This window comes from Prunus mume, linkage group LG4 (assembly GCF_029339155.1).
Source record: "Prunus mume cultivar Tortuosa linkage group LG4, ASM2933915v1, whole genome shotgun sequence".
In the NCBI taxonomy this organism is placed as follows: Eukaryota; Viridiplantae; Streptophyta; class Magnoliopsida; order Rosales; family Rosaceae; genus Prunus; species Prunus mume.
In genome coordinates, this window is record NC_142701.1 from 13,440,043 (window position 1) to 13,459,654 (window position 19,612).

A 19,612-nucleotide genomic window follows, 5' to 3' on the forward strand; every position below is an offset into this window, starting at 1 on the left:
TACTATAACTTTTTTTTTTTTTTAAACATATGTGTTTTACTTGTCATTGAGGTGCATCCAATATGTGTTTTACCCAGTACTAAGGTGCATCAAATATGTACTATACCTATTAGATAGGTATATCAATTTCAACGGTTAGTAGGGTATTGTACCTGGAGCATAGGTTATCAAATTTAAGAATAATATTAATAGTTCATGAAGAAATAAACGAGTACAATGAGATAGGGAAAAAAACAACATGTGAATTATTAATTCCTTTCACAAAGTTATAAAACTAAAAAATAGTACAACTTGACAATTGGTGAGAAACAATTGAAAATTTTAATCATTATTATCTTTAGGTACATAGAGTGGAAAAAAAATATTATACTACAAAAAGCTACACAACAATGAAATTAAAACCTAAAACAAACATAAAATATGGGAAATAAAACAATAATAGTATATGAGTGGGCAATTGTATTATGAACGAATAATAAAAGGAGTACACAATAAAATAAGTGGCAATGGACTAACATATTTATGCACAATATGTGCATTAATAAAATCCACGTTAAATAGGAATTTGTACAAATCAAGCATGTTTCGACATTTACATTCAAAATGTAATTATTCCTTTAATTACATGATCAAATATGATTATTAATGGCCTATAAATCCTCATCTTACCCGTTTTATACAATATGGATATAATAGGAACAAAAAATTTAAATACAAATCAGTTAAATACAAAAGATTGAGTCAGCATGTCAAAAATGAAATGTAATCTACATAGCAAACTAGTCAAAGGACTTGTATCAACAAACAATTATTCAAGGACTAGACCCAACTATTAGTTGGATTTTTGGACCTCTATCAACTTTTCTAAATTATAAACCAAATACTCTGTCTAACCACCAAAAGACATGTCTGGAAGATACAATGTTTTCAAACCCTAAAGCACCCACTTTGGGATTAATGAACATGGGTTCTACAATCAAAGGAAAATTCAATAACCTCTCCAAATATAATAGATGAAGCATATATACTATTGCCTAAAACTGCCGCCTTTCCTTGGAAAAGAAAATATCAATTGACCATATCACAAGACATATCTGCTTTGATATAGTGACATTCTTTAGTTCTTACATGAAAGGCAATGAACTTAGATATTCCGCAACATCTTAATGAAAGCAGAATATTGTTGCGGCAAATGGCAAAACCAAATATCTCCACTATGTTTTCAGAAATAATAGAGGAGGAAACATGTGAAGGGTCTCCAAGCAATCATTATGGGGATCACAACCCCTCAAATAAGCCAAATACTATGTTTGACCACCAAAAGACATGTCTGGAAGATACAATGTGTTCAAACCTGAAAGCACACTTAATTTGGGATTAAAGAATAGGTTCTACAATTAACGGAAGATTTAATAACCTCACCAAATATAATAGATGAAGCATATATATGATCACCTAACTGACCATATCTCAAGACACATCTGCTTTGACATGGTGACATTCATTAGTTCTTACATGAAAAACAATGAACTTAGATATTTTGCAACACCTTAACGAAAATAGAATATTGTTGTTGCAAACAACATAACCAAATATCTCCACTATGTTCTTAGAAATAATAGAAGAGGGAACATGTGGAAGGGAAATCTATTTATTTTGTCTCTCCTCTTCTTTTCTCTTTAGATATAAGAACAAAACAATGGAATTTCTTGAATTTAATAACTAATGTCCATTTTCCATTCAAACATCACTAAAACCATTTCTATAAAAACATCATCTTCAACGGTGGAGGAAGGGGTCTTTGATAAAGTATTTCCTCTGTGCAATTTTTTTCATCGTCTTCCTAGCTTGACTCCTTTCTGCGGTAGGAACATGCAGTGAAATTGGCCTTGATTGACCAGTTTATGGCTCATTTGAAGGAGGGTGGCTTTTAGTTTGAGGTTGTCGAGTCAGTTGTGCCCCTTGGGAACTAGGCCCTCAATCTTTCCTTTTCCTCAATTGCCTTGTGCATAGTCCATTGCCTTCTTGCTGAGAGCTAGTACCTTGACCTCTTGGCCTTAGTTCCATTTGGAATTGTGTACAATCTCTCCTTCTCACCTACAAAATAACACAGTAAAAAAATGCCCAATTCAAATAACACTAGTCAATTAAATTATGAGTTTATTTAGTACTTGGAGTTTGTTTCTAAAAGACTTCTTCTTGGGGTTCACTATTCTTGCAATCTCTAAGTCACAAAATAATCACATATATTAAAAAATTTATGGAGAGACAATTTATAGAAACAATTTATAGGAAGACAAACACAGCGTTTTTTCTTTTTACAACAATAATATTTTGCTTTCATTAAGATGCGGCTTCGAATCTGAATTCATTGCCTTTCATGTGAGAACTAAGGAATGACATAATGTCAAAGCATATATATCTAGTCGCATGGCCTGCTCGCATTTTTTTTTTCGAGGAATAATTTATAGAAAGACAAACACAAGCGTTGTTTCAATATATTTGATTATTTTGTGACTTAGAGATTGCAAGAGTAGTGAACCCCAAGGAGGAGAAGAAGAAACAAGGTGACATGGAAAGGATTCAAAGGGCATTTGGCTCATTTGAGGGGCTCAATTGTTTCACTATTACTGCGTAAAGCTGAAATTGACATGAAAACGCTAAGCGTTGTGGATGTACATAACAAGAAAAGTTGAATGCAAGATCTCAATGTTGCTTCTTCCTCTACTTCCAACAATGATTCGGAACGTGGTGATCCACAGAGGTTGATGATCAAGCCTCTTGCAATCGTAGGCAATTTGGACAAGACAAAAATTCTGGCCCTCCCAAATGAACCAAATACTCTGTCGGAACACCAAAATTCATGTTTGGAAGATACATTATTTTCAAACCTGAAAGCATTAACTTTGGGGGTTAAAGAATAGGCTTTAAAATCAAAGAGAAATTCAATAACCACCCCAAATACATTGGATGAAGCATACATACGATTGCCTAAAACCACAACTCTCCCTCGGGAAAGAAAATGCGAGCAGGCCATGTGACTAGATATATCTGCTTTGACATGGCGTTATTCCTTAGTTCTTACATGAAAAGCAATGAATTTAGATTCTAAGCCGCATCATAACGAAAGCAAAATATTTTGTTGCAAACGGCATAACCAAATATCCCCACTATATTCTTAGAAATAATAAAGGAGGGAACATGTGGAAAAATTCAACAACCACCCCAAATACATTGGATCAAGCATACATATGATTTCCTAAAACCAACGCTCTCCCTCTAAAAAGAAAATGCGAGCAGGCCATGCGACTAGATATATCTGCTTTGACATTGCGACATTCCTTAGTTCTTACATGGAAGACAATAAATTTAGATCCTCAGCTGCATCTTAACAAAACCAAAGTATTGTTGTTGTAAACGGCATAACCAAATATCCCCACTATGTTCTTAGAAATAATAAATGAGGGAACATGTGGAAAAATTTAATAACCACCCCAAATACATTGGATAAAGCATACTTACGATTGCCTAAAACCACCACTCTTCCTCGGAAAAATAAAATGCGAGCAGGCCATGCGACAAGATATATATGCTTTGACATGGCATCATTTCTTAGTTCTTACATGAAAGGCAATGAATTCAGATCCTAAGCCGCATCTTAACGAAAGCAAAGTATTGTTGTTGTAAACAATATAACCAAATATCCCCACTAGTTCTTAGAAATAATAGAGGAGGGAACATGTGGAAAAATTGAAGAATCACCCAAAATACATTGGATTAAGCATACATACGATTGCCTAAAGCCGCCTTTCTACCTCGAAAAAGAAAATGCGAGCAGGCCATTCTACTAGATACATCTACTTTGACATAGCGTCATTCCTTAGTTCTTACATGAAAGGCAATGAATTTAGGTCCTAAATCGCATCTTAACAAAAAGAAAATATTGTTGTTGTAAACGGCATAACCAAATATCTCCGCTATGTTCTTAGAAATTATATAGGAGGGAACATGTGAAAAAATTCAATAACTACCCCAAATACATTGGATAAAGCATATATACAATTACCTAAAACCACCGCTTTTCCTCAACAAAAAAAATGCGAGCAGGCCATGCGACTAGATATATCTACTTTGACATGGCGTCATTCCTTAGTTCTTACATGAAAGGCAATGAATTTAGGTCATAAGCCTCATCTTAACGTAAGCAAAATATTTTGGTTGCAAACGACATAACCAAATATCTCCACTATGTTCCTAGAAATAATATAGGAGGGAACATGTTAAAAAATTCAATAACCACCCCCTAATACATTGGATAAAGCATACATACGATTGCCTAAAACCACCGCTCTTCCTTGAAAAAAAAAATGCGAGTAGGTCATGCGACTAGATATATCTACTTTGACATAGCGTCATTCCTTAGTTCTTACATGAAAAACAATGATTTTAGGTCCTAAGCCACATCTTAACGAAAGCAAAAAAAAATTGTTGTAAACAGCATAAACAAATATCTCCACTATGTTTTTAGAAATAATAGAGGAGAGAACATGTGGAAAAATTCAATAACCACCCGAAGTACATTGGATCAAGCATACATATGATTGCCTAAAACCACCTCTCTCCCGCGGAAAAGAAAATGCGAGCAGGTCATGCAACTAGATATATATGCTTTGACATAGCGTCATTCCTTAGTTCTTACATGAAAGGCAATGAATTTAGATCCTAAGCAGCATATTAATGAAAGCAAAATATTGTTGTTGTAAACGCCCTAACCAAATATCCTCACTATGTTCTTCGAAATAATAAAGGAGGAAACATTTGGAAAAATTCAATAACCACCCGAAATACATTGGATCAAGCATACATATGATTGCCTAAAACCACCGCTCTTCCTCGGAAAAAAAAAATGCGAGCAGGCCATGCGGCTAGATATATCTACTTTGACATGACGTCATTCCATAGTTGTTACATGAAAGGCAATGAATTTAGATCCTAAGCCGCATCTTAACAAAACCAAAATATTGTTGTTGTAAATGACATAGCCAAATATCTCCACTATGTTCTTAGAAATAATATAGGAGGGAACATGTGGAAAAATTCAATAACCACCCCAAATACATTGGATAAAGCATACATACGATTGCCTAAAACCACTGCTCTTCCTCGGGAAAAAAAATGCGAGCAATCCATACGACTAGATATATTTGCTTTAACATGGCGCCATTTCTTAGTTCTTATATGAATGACAATGAATTTAGTTCCTAAGCCGCATCTTAACGAAAACAAAATATTTTTGTTGCAAACAGCATAACCAAATATTCCCACTATGTTCTTAGAAATAATAGAGGAGGGAACATGTGGAAAAATTCAATAACCACCCCAAATACATTGGATCAAGCATACATACGATTGCCTAAAACCAACGCTCTCCCTCTGAAAAGAAAATGCGAGCAAACCATGCGACTAGATATATCTGCTTTGACGTGGCGTCATTCCTTAGTTCTTACATGAAAGGCAATGAATTTAGATCATAAGCCGCATCTTAACGAAACCAAAATATTGTTGTTATAAACGGCATAACCAAATATCCTCGCTATGTTCTTAGAAATTATATAGGAGGGAACATGTGGAAAAATTCAGTAATCACCCCAAATACATTGGATAAAGCATACATACGATTGTCTAAAACCACCGCTCTTCCTCGGGAAAAAAAAATGCGAGCAGGCCATGCGACTAGATATATCAGCTTTGACATGGTGCCATTTCTTAATTCTTACATGAAATGCAATGAATTTTGATCCTAAGTTGCTTATTAACGAAAGCAAAATATTGTTGTTGTAAACAGCATAACCAAGTATCTCCACTCCTTTATCAGAAATAACAAAGGGAACAAGTGGAAGAAACAGTCAAACAAAGTAGGGGGGAAAATTCAGATATTCTCATATTATTATTCTTTTCCAATATAGAGGTATTTATACATGTACAAAGATGTGTTAACCCTAAATAAAATAGGAAATATATCTAAATTACAATAGAAAATAAATATAAATTATAATAGGAAATAAATCTCAATTATAATATGACTAGATAAATGGTAAGTAACTAAAATCCTAACATAGTAAGGAACCAAAATCCTAACTAAGTAAGGACTCGCCAACACTCCCCCTCAAGTTGGGCAAAGATATTTCGCAAACCCAACTTGACAAGCGAGTCACAACACCATACTTGAGAAGCACCAATTGTAGAGAAGGTCTTTTAGTCAACCATGAGTGAAACAAGTGACAAACTAAAGCAAAGTTTGCAGCGGAAACACAAGAGCAAACCTTAAAAAATAGGGCATATAGCAGAACACGGAAATCCTGTGAGCAAGGCAATAGGTAAGGCGAACACAGTAAAAATATGGCACATAGCAGAACATAGAAATTCGTAAGCACGGCAGTAGATAAGGCGAACACGTAAAACCTTGTGAGCACGGCAATAGATAAGTAGAACACGAAACCCCGTGAGCACGGCAAGAGGCGTAACACCTGCGAGCACGGCAGACGGCAAGAGGTAAGGTAAAACACGTAAGCTCTGTGAGCACGGTAGTAGATAAGGCGAACACGTAAGCCCCGTGAGCACAGAGTAGATAAGGCATAACACGAAACCCCGTGAGCACGACACTAGATAAGGCATAACAAAGAAGTCCGTGAGCACGGCAATAAATAAGGCGAATACGTAAATCCTCGTGAGCACGGCAGAGGGTAAGGCAATAGCAAGGTAGGCGGTGGTGACAGAGCAAGGTAGACGACGGCGATGCAAATGAAATAGGCTAGGTGTATAGTGCAATGAAATAGGTAGTGTTTAGGTTAAGGTAGAGACAAATCGAACACAAAGAACATCAACGGTGAGTAGAGGCAACCACAACAATAAATTATTTCATATAAACTTAAGTTAATTAACGTAGACACAACTTCTCTTCACTCCTCCTCTCCCCCTAAAGAGAATGGGTCTTGAGTCAAGAAATAAGCAACATCTTCAGCACGAGTATGTTTGCTTCCACCACAATGAGTGCATTTGCGTTCCGGACGAGAGTTTGTGACCTGAGTCCGAGAAGCACCATTGGTAGAAGTCGGAGGACCCGTGGTCGCTGGGTGGCCAGTGACAAAGTGTCTGGAGTACTAGTCATGGTCATCATTATTGAGCTTCGCGACGGACATATGCAAAGGTTTGGTCAAGGTCTAATTTGGGATCTTTGCCAAAGATTTCCCCCTAGACTTGATCAAATGGAAGGTCGAGCCCGGCAAGAAACATGTGAACACGAAGACGATCCAGTTCTGTCTGATGTTTAGTCACGTCGGCATCGTAGTGCATGCTGGGAGTGCGTGATCAATCTCCTGAAAGATGGTCTGCACTGGTGTAGTATTTTATGGACAGGCACCATTCTGCTTAATGGTGAACACCCGTTTGTTGAGATCAAAAAGGAAAGTTTCATCCCCACCATCAAAGTAAGTTTTCTTCACGGCATCCCAGATTTCTTTGGCGGTACTTAAACGAATGAAACAGCTCATTAAGTTGGGAGACATGGAGTCAATGAGCCACCCCTTCACCTGAAAGTTCTCCATACACCATTTTGAGTAGGTAGAGGAGAGCTTAGAAGGTTGCGGGGCGTCGCTAGTGAGGTACCCCAATTTTTCGCGGGCAGCAATACGCATCTCCATGACCTGAGACCATAAGGCATAATTGGTCTCAGTCAAGATGATGCCGGTCGGAAACGGATTGTTGTCACTATGAATAGTAACAATTTGGGAGGATGGTGGAGTGGATTTGGTGGGTTCGGAAGTCGAGACGATATCCATGGCAACAGAAGGATCAAAAATATGTGTTTAGGAATTTGAAGGTATGAGGGATATGTGTATGGAGATCTGAATTTGGGGAAGATAAAGGTGAGGAATATGATATAGGGTTTGTGTTTGAGGAAGTTTGATATGAGGAACTAGGATTTGTGTTTGAAGAAATTTGATATGAGAATTTAGAGACAATCGAGGATCAATTGCTCTAATACCATGCTAAAATCTGAATATGGTTTGAATGTATTAGGTTAACTTTATTCTTCTCAATAAGGATGTATATATAAGAGCTTACAGGGTGTTTTACAAGGAATTAAATACAGTAAAGAATTAGGAAAGTATCTCCTAATTATATAGTGATTTGTCAACTATATAAAAATAGGAAAGTAAATCTCTTAATTAATCAAAGAAGTAAATCCCCTTGATTAATTAGGAGACTCACGTCAACAGTGGGTGCTTCCTAGTTGCCAACCTAAGCAAACATATATATTGTGGCTAGGTTTTTCTTTTGACTTCCATTGGGCTTCCAACAATGAAGGGACAACTACCTAAAACAAAAGATTTTATCAATGCATTGATTGTATCCGGCGAATCAAAATTTGCTGCATGACCTGTGTCCTTGATTCTATCTAATTTTGATTTGGGGCCTAAGTGCCTGGAAGCATAAACAAAGTTATATATAACAAGTTAGAAACCTTAAGCAGAGAATGCTTTTCAAGAGAGAGAAAATTGAGACTACTCAAGTTACCTGAGTTAGAATAGGAAGGTTTGAATCTTTTTGGCCACCAAGTGTTCACATGAAAGCATCATACTTATACACAGATCGATTCACTAACAGCCGTAGATCATGTGGACTTGTTGGTAAAAGAATCTCCAAAGCATCTGAATTGACACTCAACAAGCTCATCCTTCTGTTCATCAGTCCAAACTACCCCACTGCTCACAATCACAACCTTCTCCACCATCTCTGGATACATCTCAGCCATCCGATAAGCCACTAACCCGCCATAGCTAAGATTGTAAGTTTACTGAACTGCCTGTGGTTGGCTGTCCAGAATTGCATGGTGGTTTGGTCGTCAATGTCAAATTGTCAATGGTACAAGGAGATAGGCCACAAAGCCTGAAGTACATATAGTGCTACAAGAGTATCTGGAATTCTGAAGAACATTATATGCCTGTCTGTCTTGAACAAGACTGATATGAGGCAGTGGAAAATTGTTGATGTGGCTGAGAGGTGGTAGGAGAAGACATTCCAAAACTTTTGGTAACCCATGGAATTGATTTTTATTGTTGATGGTCTTGCTGTACTTTTTCCCGTGGTTTCTAATGCAATATTGTTTATTGAGTGTCTTCATAAACTAAGCTAATTTACACAAACTTACTAGAAGACCAACCAACATGTAATATATTTTAAAAAACCGAAATTGTTGACATGTGAGTCGAAATCTGGATAGAGATCTCGTATTCTTCTTTTTTAAGAAACCCTTGTTTATTCACCAAAAGAAAACCAATTCAAAAGCATGCCTATATATATATATATATATAAGTATTTTTGGGTTGAAAATGTGACTTAGTTTGAAATCGACTAGAGAATGGAAAAACTTTTGTTTGACGTTAACTAGCTACCAAAATTTCGAGGTGGAATGGAGTGCAAATTCAGTGCAATAAGAATGAGTTTGATTCTATGAGGTGTTTGCATGTTATGGACTTTTTCTCATTCAAGTAAATTACAACTCACGTACTTGAGGAATGAATTAAAAAATCATGCTAGCAACAGTGGCCACACGCGCATATGACTTCCAGCTATTAAGAAGCCTATCAAGTTAAATGTGTTCTTTCAACTTGAGATGATGCAGTGTGGTAACCTAGGTGCCATAAATTTTTATAACTAAGATGAGTGTGATCGTTGGTCATGCACATTCATTTCTAACCGTAGATGCGTATGGACGCATGCACCAACAGCCCATATACGAACAATCCTAGCAATTTTCATCTCATAAATTGTTCAAAGAAAGTCCTTTAACCTGATCACAAGCACATCAATTTCGCTTATTGGTCATATCTCTATATGGTGTGACCATGTGAATCTAATCTACCATTGTGTTTGCTTGTTTTGTTGTGTAGGAAGTAAGCGCACAAACAGCAATTTCTTGAGAAACAAAAGTTACATCAAGATTCGACCAAAAAAAAAGTTACATCAAGATTCAAGGCATGCCTGCTTGCAAAAGTTAGGCCATCTCACAGCTGTAGCTGCATAAATTAATCAAAGATGACCCATAAGCAAGCATAACCCTGTTTCTGTGTTTGGGTTTCTTCTTCATTCCAACTTCACCAATAACATGAAAATATCGCACTCATATATTATATATACATTTTTGCTCCATCCGCAGCCTGCAGGAGTCTCTGTTTAACCCAAAACTAATACATCATTCAATATATTTGATAATGCAAGTCTGTCACACTAAGAGTAACGCAAAACAAATGAAGTTATCAGAGCATTCAGGGAAATGGGTGAATCCATGTTTATCGCATGACCTGGTCCTTGATTATCTCCACCTTTGATTTTGGCCCCAACTGCCTGTAGATTGAAAAGAAAACATTAACAATAGGTTCAGATTGGTTTCAAATCCTGATTAAATTTGATCATGAAGATGAAATAATAAATTAGTTTAAAGTCACCTTTGCAACTGATAGGCCAAGTACGCAGGGAAGACATCATCCTTGTCTCCCCAAATTATCAGTGTTTCCTTCACACAAAAATAACATTTTTTACAAGACTGAAGAGAGAGATTAATTATGCTAAGTTTTTAAATTATGGCTAAGTTAACTACCTGAGTTAGAATGGGAAGGTCTATGTCTGCTTTTTTCCTCAGCAAGTGCTCTGCCAGCTCTAATTTCTCCTTCCTGTGTTGTTTATAGAATAAACAGCAAATCTCTCCACCCCTAATCTCTTCAACCCTTCTGCCACACATTTTGCTTGGAAAACCTCTGTCCTTTCTAGCCTGTTGGTGTAGGATTTGCCAAAGAACAATAGATCAGGTATGTACAGATAGAAACTTTGAGAAAGTGAACCCACTTGATGGATGAATTGCCACTTTGAATTGCCACCATACCCATGAAGCATTACAAGAGCAGGCTTATTAGACCTCCTAGAATTTGCAACCCAAAAGTTCATTGTGGTTTGGTCATCTAATTCAACTGTGCAGGGACAAAGACCACATGATCTCAAGTATAGAGATAAAAGTGCATCCGCAAATGTGATTAGGAGTGTGATTGGATTCAAATAAGGTAAAATGGAAATCAAGAATTGAGAAATGGCTATGATGGTTGCAAGGTAGAAGGAGAGGACATTATACAATTTTGGGTAGGCCATGGCCATATATGAGTGCTCTCTGTGTGATTGCTTTTCCTTTTTGGCTACTTACATTTGCTTATTGTGCTATGCTTCACGCATTCACCATACAAGACTTAAAAAGAGAGTGAAAGACATCCCCCATTTGTGAGGTAGAGGACAACTGTATAACCCACTTGCATGTTCTTTTGGATGATGAAACCAATCTTGCCAACCCTAAAATGACAAAAAAAGGAAACAATGAGATTGCTCTGTAATTGTAAGGATATTAGGCTGGAGAGGGCGAATAATGCAATTCAGACTTTTGCAGGAGTGAATTAAGTACATTCCTGCAAAAGTGACGGAGGTTGTTAGAGAGTACAAATAGAGTTTTCTTATTGAATTTTTATGTTCTCTTTTTTTAGACTCTCTTTAGATTTTTTTTAAGAGATGTGTCGTTACCCCGAAAGACAATTGGGAATCATATAAAACTGAAGATACCTCAACTAAGCTAATCACTTTTTTCTACGTAGTGACGCAAAAGCTGGCACTTTTCACACTAATTAAAATACAAATTTATAAATAAACCCAATCCTAGACATGTATTTATAAAAAAATCCAAGCACTATTTAAACATAGAAACACATCCAAAATCAACTCCAAAGTCAACTTTTTGGGTGTGTTTATAAATGGGTTTTGAGTGTGTATAATGATGGGTTTTGGGTGTGTTTATATGTTTAAATAGTGCTTGGGTTTTTTTATAATTTCAACCCCCATTTTGGGTGTTTTAGTGAAACTCCCTAATTAAAAAGCATGTGTGACATATGGGCCCAAAAGAGTTGAGCCATTAAAGAATAGCACAACCAATAAGGTGCAGTAGGAATCTACAGGATCAGGGCATGGGAAAGCATCACTTTGTCTTCAAGATGGGCACTGACTTCCAAAAATATAAAATTCACAATCAGAAATGGACGTTATTGTCATAGATTTTAAAGAACTACATGTGCATATAAAAAAAATGCCTTTAAAATGTAGTGCACACAAGGCAACAAAATAAGATGCCAACTAGAAATATGCAAGTAGATGGCAAAACATCGTAACAGACATGGAGGATTAAATTAGGCAAGATCTTGGGATAAGCCCAATTCATTATCTATACTTGGCTTCAAATCTAAATAAACTTAAAGTAGAGTAGGGTATTGCACATTTCAACAGTTAATTAATTTGATTCAACATTCTACAACTCGAGTAGGGTATTGCACATTTCAAAAACCCAAAATAGAAAAAAGGTCCAATGGCCAAAGCATTCAAGACCCTTTTCTGTTAGAATAACCCCTTTTCTGTTCAAAATAGCCCATTTACAAGAAAATTCTTGCAGATGGGGCTACCTCAGCTGATATTGTATTCTATTTTTGCTCATTGATACTTTACCTTCGCTTTGCCTGTGGAAGAGAAATCTAGATGTTAAGAAGAACAGCTCGTTTCCCAAAATAATGAACCACAGCTAGCATTTGCTTATTGTCATGTATGAACACACTAAAAAAACACATCAAAAATACCTTACTTCCAAAGCTTCCAATCCTCTTTAACCTTTACCATCACTTTTAAACCCATCCCACCATTATTTTCATAATTTAGTCTCCTCATCTTTCTCCTTTTTGCACTTTTTGGACGGCTGTCTATCACTTTTGTCATCCAAATACAATCATTCCAACCTAGATTCCTTAACCATGTCCTCCTTCTTGCTCTCTGTATTTATAAATCTCCAACCACATCTGTGTTTATATATAACTCATCATCAAGTTGGTTTTTCTCCAAGAAAAAGAAAAACCAAGCTTGAGTTTTTACTATTGAGCCCACCAATGGCTGCTACTAGCTATGCATACACAAGCCATAGCTCATCTCAAAGATCAACAGCCATGGTGCTGGCTCTAGTATCTGCAATTGTACTTTCACCATTATATGTGACAAACAGAAAAACTGATGCAAGATATTATGAGACAAAATGGAGCTCTGGGTTTGTCCTTCCCATGGTTCTTGCTGGACTTATCATTGCTATTAAAACCACTTCTTCATCAAGTCATCATCTTCATCATCTCAAGGAGATTCTTTTGTTCCTTCTCCTGAACCTTCATGGGTGCTAAGAATTGGGAGCTCAAGCTGGGGGCTTGCTGGGGTTTTAGTATTGCTGATGCTTGTGCTTTCATGGCAAGGTTCTGTTCATGAATTCTTGTGGAGATAGAGAGAGAAAAATTAAGTCCAATTCTATCTGTTGTTTTCACTTTAATGGATTGTACTGGAAAGTTATATTATATCAAATAATGCAAGTGGTATTAGTTAATGGAGATTTTTCTGCTTCATTCAAAATGTGGGTATTGCAATTCTCTGTGAAAAAAGTGCACAAACTGAATAATTAGCTGCAGTTATACTTCTAGTACTTTTAGCTCAATAAACTTGTAGCTCAACGATGTCTTCAATTTTCCTTCTCCAAGGCGAGAAATTTTTATATATTTCGGGTACACTATTTATTCGGTATACGTTCCAATACCGCTTTTGAAATCATTTTTATATATAATTAAAAAAATTATTAATAAAACCCAAAACCATACAAAGTTCAAATTGTTTGAAATTGTAAAACTAAATTAAAATACAAGGGTATATTCCACCGCCCCAAAACAAAAATAAATTATAAAGTATTTATATAAAAAAATTGAATTTGGGCCTCATTCGTACTTTGAATGGAGGAAATGCTAAGCCCAATAAGCATTAATACTCTTCCATTGTCCCCAGTTACCCAAACTCTCTCTCTCTCTCTCTCTCTCCATAACCTCTTTCTTCTCCCGCGTACCCATCAGCAAAGCCCTAGTTTCAGTTTTATTCACTCATCACTGTGTCTCAAGCAAATCTCAAGTCACAGAAGCCTCGCTATCTCTAATTTGACGGCCATACAAAATCAGGTGAGCTACCTACTTTCGTTCCCTGCTGATTGTGCCTTTCTCTCCATTTTGAAATCCTTTAATTTTGGTAAATTTTATTTTGGATTTAGTACTTAGGAGTTCCACTGAAGAAATTTGACATAAAATCCAGTACACCAATAGATAAATTCTGTTTTTTTATTGAGCAGAATGGTTTTTGTGTTCTGGAAATAATCATATGATATAGGTTTGAAAACTTTCTCTTGTTCGATGGACATAATTATAATATAAAATTCAACCTTTGCCAATTTGTGGAGGTACTGATGTGAAAATTTCCAATAAGCAGGGAAGATTGATTTGCGCCGTGAACCGAAATTTGGTGCTTTTTCTTTTTATGGAACCCTTTTTGTATCTTGATAAAATTGACTCTGGTTGTGTTTCCTTTTCATTTTTGGTGCTACAATATTTAACTTGCAGTGGTAGTAGCCTCTTTCATTGTTCTATTTTCTGTTCACTGCTTATTTGCCTCAAAGTTTTGTATATTCATCAATTACTGCCTCAAATTTGTGCTAGTTTGCTGTTCTAATTGTGTTATTTCGCTCCTCAAAATATGTATTTCTGATACTGCTCTATGTCCAGGCTATTCTTGCTACAGTTTCTATTGTCTTTGGAGTAACAGAGCTGTGTAGCTTGCTGATTGTACAGATTGTTGAAAGAAAAAGAAATGTAGTAGTTTAGAGGTTTAGCCCATCCCAGCTGCTCTGGCCCTGCATCCCTGCCTAGCAGAAGTACCCAGAACCAGAAAATGGCAGGGGAAGATGAGGACTCGCCTAGCAAAATATGTTTATAGCTCCATGAGTTTCAGTCATCCGACAAATACAGCAACTTATTAGAAGCATGCATTAAGCATAATGGAACCAATAAGATATACTCGGGTTTCGAAGCCCAAAAGGCTCCACACGTGTCTCAGCCCATCGCACAAGGCGATAAATACTCCGAGCGCTCAGAGGTTACCTATGTTGTTGGATCATTGTAGTGGCCACGATGAAGCTAAATGCAGGTAAATGCGTGGACTCTAAATGCAAAGGCTCGAGATCCATCTTTGTCACCCCAAATTATTAGTGTTTCCTTCACACAAACGTACCCTCATTTAGACCTGAGTAAGAATAGGAAGGTTTGAATCTGCTTTTTTGGCCACCAATTGTTGGAGTAGCTCCAATTTCTCCTTTCTGTGTTCCATATTATCCTAAAGGTGTCCACAAATTTATCCTAATGAACTAAAAATTATTAGGGAGTTTCACTAAAACACCCAAAATGGGGGCTGAAATTATAAAAAAACTCAACACCCAAAACACTTTATAAACACACTCAGAACTCATCATTACACACACACACTCAAAACTCATTTATAAACACACCAAAAAATTTACAATTATTGATTTTGGAGTCGATTTTGGGTGTGTTTCTATGTTTAACTAGTGCTTAGGTTTTTTTATAAATACATGTCTAGGATTGAGTTTCTTTATAAATTTGTAAAATTATTATAACACACACGTTCAACATATTACGTGTCATGATTTTCTTAATGCAAATATAAATTCTCACATACATCAATGATTAACAATACTGAAGGGTTCGAATCCAGTATTTTGGCCACCAACTGCTCTAGTTACTCCAATTTCTCCTTTATCTGTTCCTCTTCTTTAATTTAAGCGGTTGTTGCTTCCACACACTTTCCATCTATTTGTTGAAATTCATCACTGATCATTGTACTAATGTCCCTTGTCCACCACTCAGTCATTGACAACAACAATTAGGGTTAAACAAAATCAAAGGAGGCACAGCTCAACTCTTGGAAGACATAAAAGAGAAAGGATAAAAGAAGTTGAAATGGATTTCATTGGTCAAAATGTTTTCCAGGCTTCAACTTTAACCAACAGGACTTTCAATGTCTATTTTGAATAAGAAATGACTGGAAAGCAATACTAAGTCACAAAATTCATAGCTCAAAAAGAAAACTCTCACAATTGGAAACACATAAATACACAACTGAACCGCATTGAACTGAGAATCTGTGGGTTCATTTGATTTTTTTTTCTGGGAGGAAGAAGTGATCCGCCATACTTTCCCTTTGAGTCCCTTTGCGTCCTTTCCCTGGCGCCTTGTTTCTTCTTCTTCTCTTTGGTGTTCACTGTTCCAGCAATCTATGAGTCACAAAATAATCAAACATATTGAAACAATTTATAGAAAGACAAACACATGGAGAAAGGAAGGAAGCAAGCAAGCAAGAAACTTACGGCGTGAAGCTGAAATTGACATGAACATGCCAACCACCATGGATGTACACATCACGAATAGTTGAATGCAAGATCTCAATGTTGCTACTTCCTCCACTTCCAACAATGATTCGGAACGTGGTGATCCACAAAGGCTGACGATCAATCCTCTTGTAGTCGTAGGCAGTCTGGACAAGACAAAAATCCCAGCCACCCAAATGAACCAAATACTCTGTCTGAACACCAATATCCATGTTCGCAAGATGCATTCTTTTAAACCTCGGAAACACCAACTTTGGGGTTAAAGAATAGGCTTCACAATCAAAGGAAAATTCAAGAACCACTCCAAATGAATATGATGAAGCATACATCCGATCGCCCAAAACCACCGCCCTCCCTCGGAAAGGAAAATGCGAACAGGCCATGCGATGAGATTTCTCGACTTTGACATGAACCCATTTCTGAGTTCTTACATGAAAGGCAAGGAATTCATATCCTGGGCCGCATGTCAACGAGAGCAAAATATGGTGGTTGTAAACAGCATAACCGACTATCTCCACTCGTTTATCAGAAATAACAGAGGGAACAGGTGGAAGAAACTCCCAACTGTCATTCAGAGGATCGTACCGCTCAAACACTGATTCTGGGTCATTTGGCTCATGCGGAGAGGTTACAGGGATTGCAAGATGATATAACTTTTCATATGCAGAAATCACATTTCCAAGTGGCTTGGGTACTCTGGGGCCCTGGAAGGTAGAGAATGACTTGTTCTGTATGTCGAATACATATCCCTTCAAGGAGTCCGGTGTCATGACAGAGTGGGGAGGATTAGCTTGCATGCCCTCTCTGAACAACAAATACAACTTGGAGCCACCAAATAAGTCTGTAGCATCACAGAGACAACTGTCCGGGATGGAGTAAGTATTCTTGTTGAAGAAGGTAGTTACAGGACGCAGTGGGGCTTGATCTTTGCCATATTCATCTCCAATTGCTCCTCGTACTCCCCCCATAATTTGTCCAGATCCTTTTTGGATTTTAACTTCATATATCTCACCATGATATCGACTTGAATAAGATGTCACCAATACAAGCAGAGATTTATAATCACCCCCCTCCATGTACGCAAGCTGGAAACCACTAAGCACCTCGAGAGACTGAAACAAAGTGTTTAATTATTTAGCACAACCCATGCATAACTGATTGAAAGCCCAATCTAATGCGAAGAAAGACAGTAGTTTAATTCATCAAGCTAAATAAACATATTTTGCAATTATACCAAACCCTAAATTCAACGAGAGAGAGAGAGAGAGAGAGAGAGAGAGAGATTTGGTTCTACCACTATGTTTGTAAGACTGACTCCAACCCAAGGTCCTAATTACCTGTTATGATACTTTTTTAAATGAGGAATCCTATTTACCTTACCCGATTTGCCTTTTTCATTTTTTTGCACCAAAATATTAAATCAATAAATAAATACATGTGAATTAAGAAAAATATCCGCACCAAAATCAGTATAAAATAAATAATATCTGCACCAAAATATTATATCAATAAATATATGCCTATTCCTAGTAGCCTAATGTCCACTGTGATGTTATTCAAGCTTTTGAGAAGAACAAGTAACAACAATAAGAAATTACAAAAAGATACAAATGTCATAGATTTCAAAACGCATAGACCTATCTCGATCTCTTTTGTATCTTCAACTCTATCCTCACTAGATACCAAAATCAAACCCTAATCAGTTATGTAGATAGACTCAGGCAATTCAAATTGCGTCCAATAAAATGCAAAAGCAATATTAATTAATGCCATATCAGAAGAAACAGATGGAACCAAAAGTAAAATAAAAGCAACAAAAGAAACACAGATCGTCGAGCCAAAAAAAAACAAAACATAGGTGCACAAGGGATTGAAGAGATAAGAGATGCTGATGTGCTTTGGATTGAGAGGAGAGAGAGGCGGACGTGAACGCGGAGGCGGTGGCGTTGGGCTTTACAGACGTTTGGATGTATTGGGCACTGAACTTGCTGCTTTGCTTCCTATGTAGGTTAATAATTGTCATGGTATTATAAACTATATTTTCTTATATAACCAATCGAGACATGTGATAATAATTTAATAAAATAATTCATTTAATATATAGATTGAAATTTAGATACATACCTGGATTTGAATATGACGATTTGATCCGTTTTGAGTGGTCTTTATGAATTTAGGAATTAGAGTTTTTCCTTTTTGGTGTTGAAATTCCTGAAATTGAAAGAATAACAAAAATTGTCAAAGAATTGAGAAAACAAAAAAAAGAACTAAAGAAAAATTGATGGATGATGATGATTACTTACCAGAAAATAAGAGTTTAAGAAGAAGAAGGTATTAAGTTTTTTTGTTTCATTTTGAGTTGAAGAAAACCTTTTTTTTTTTAAGGAGAAAGCCTCCTTTTTTTTTTTAAAAGAACGATAGGAAAGGGAGGAGAAAGCGTTTTGGGGGATATATATTGCTGCTGGTTAGTTAAAGTTTGATAATTCGCTTTTTTCCACGTGTTTCTTTTTTTTTTATTAGTATAATTATTTAAATTTTGTATAAAATAAGTACAAAGCCACCTATACACAACAAAAACTTTTCTGTCAATATGTAGCACACTACAATATACAATGTTAATATCATTTAATATAAAGAAAAACAATGTGGGGGGCACCTGTGCGGCGGTGGTGCCACTTGCACCATGGCAGGGCCACCCCGTCAGATCATGGCTTACCCGCGGTGGTTTAATCATATTCAACTAGCCTCTTACTCGCAACAAGCACTGTTACTAGTTTCTGGTGGTGGTGAGTCTTGGAGCAACTATGGAAATCTAATTGAAGATGTAGGGTTCTTTTGGTGCGGGTGGGTGTCACTGATGTTCTCTTTCAACCTCGACAGGATAAATGGAGCGTTACACTCTCTTGCTCAATTTGGTTTGCAAGAAGGCAGGTCTTTTTACTCATAAGAATCAACACCATTTTGGCTTTTATCTACTCTAGAGTCTGATAGCAGTGAGCAGTAGTTACTTGTATCTAGGGTAGGGGTGAGTGGTACTCTTTTTCCTTGGCCAGATTTTTCCCAGGGAAGCTAGGGACTGTTAGGTATAGAGGTTCGTGATACCATAAAGAGTTTTTCACATAAAAGGAAAGAACAAGAAAACTTGTCTATTTCTCATCCGGTATATTAGGGTTTTCTGAATTTACATTCATCTTGTATAACCTTCACAAAAGAATAGCA

At 36.6% G+C, this 19,612-nt stretch overlaps 1 protein-coding gene and 3 pseudogenes across 1 annotated transcript; all 4 read right to left on the reverse strand.

The window, feature by feature from the left end:
- Nucleotides 1-7,176: 7,176 nt before the first annotated feature.
- On the reverse strand, nucleotides 7,177-7,838 carry LOC148917951 (uncharacterized; annotated as a pseudogene).
- Nucleotides 7,839-8,324: 486 nt separating this feature from the next.
- On the reverse strand, nucleotides 8,325-9,102 carry LOC148917952 (uncharacterized; annotated as a pseudogene).
- Nucleotides 9,103-9,937: 835 nt separating this feature from the next.
- LOC103327630 (uncharacterized) lies at nucleotides 9,938-11,406 on the reverse strand (annotated as a pseudogene).
- A 4,542-nt stretch (nucleotides 11,407-15,948) lies between these two features.
- On the reverse strand, nucleotides 15,949-18,587 carry LOC103344357 (uncharacterized). Its single transcript, XM_089049536.1, has 4 exons — nucleotides 18,518-18,587; nucleotides 18,319-18,393; nucleotides 16,373-17,505; nucleotides 15,949-16,279 (listed from the first exon to the last, which is right to left on the reverse strand). The coding sequence occupies exons 3-4, from the start codon at nucleotides 17,467-17,469 to the stop codon at nucleotides 16,264-16,266; spliced, it is 1,113 nt and encodes a 370-aa protein (XP_088905662.1). The 5' UTR covers nucleotides 17,470-17,505; nucleotides 18,319-18,393; nucleotides 18,518-18,587; the 3' UTR covers nucleotides 15,949-16,263.
- Between the last annotated feature and the right edge of the window lie 1,025 nt (nucleotides 18,588-19,612).

Excerpts from the sequence above, each read along its gene's own strand:
- LOC103344357 (XM_089049536.1), bottom strand. The coding sequence starts at position 17,469 with ATGGAGGGGGGTGATTATAAATCTCTGCTTGTATTGGTGACATCTTAT.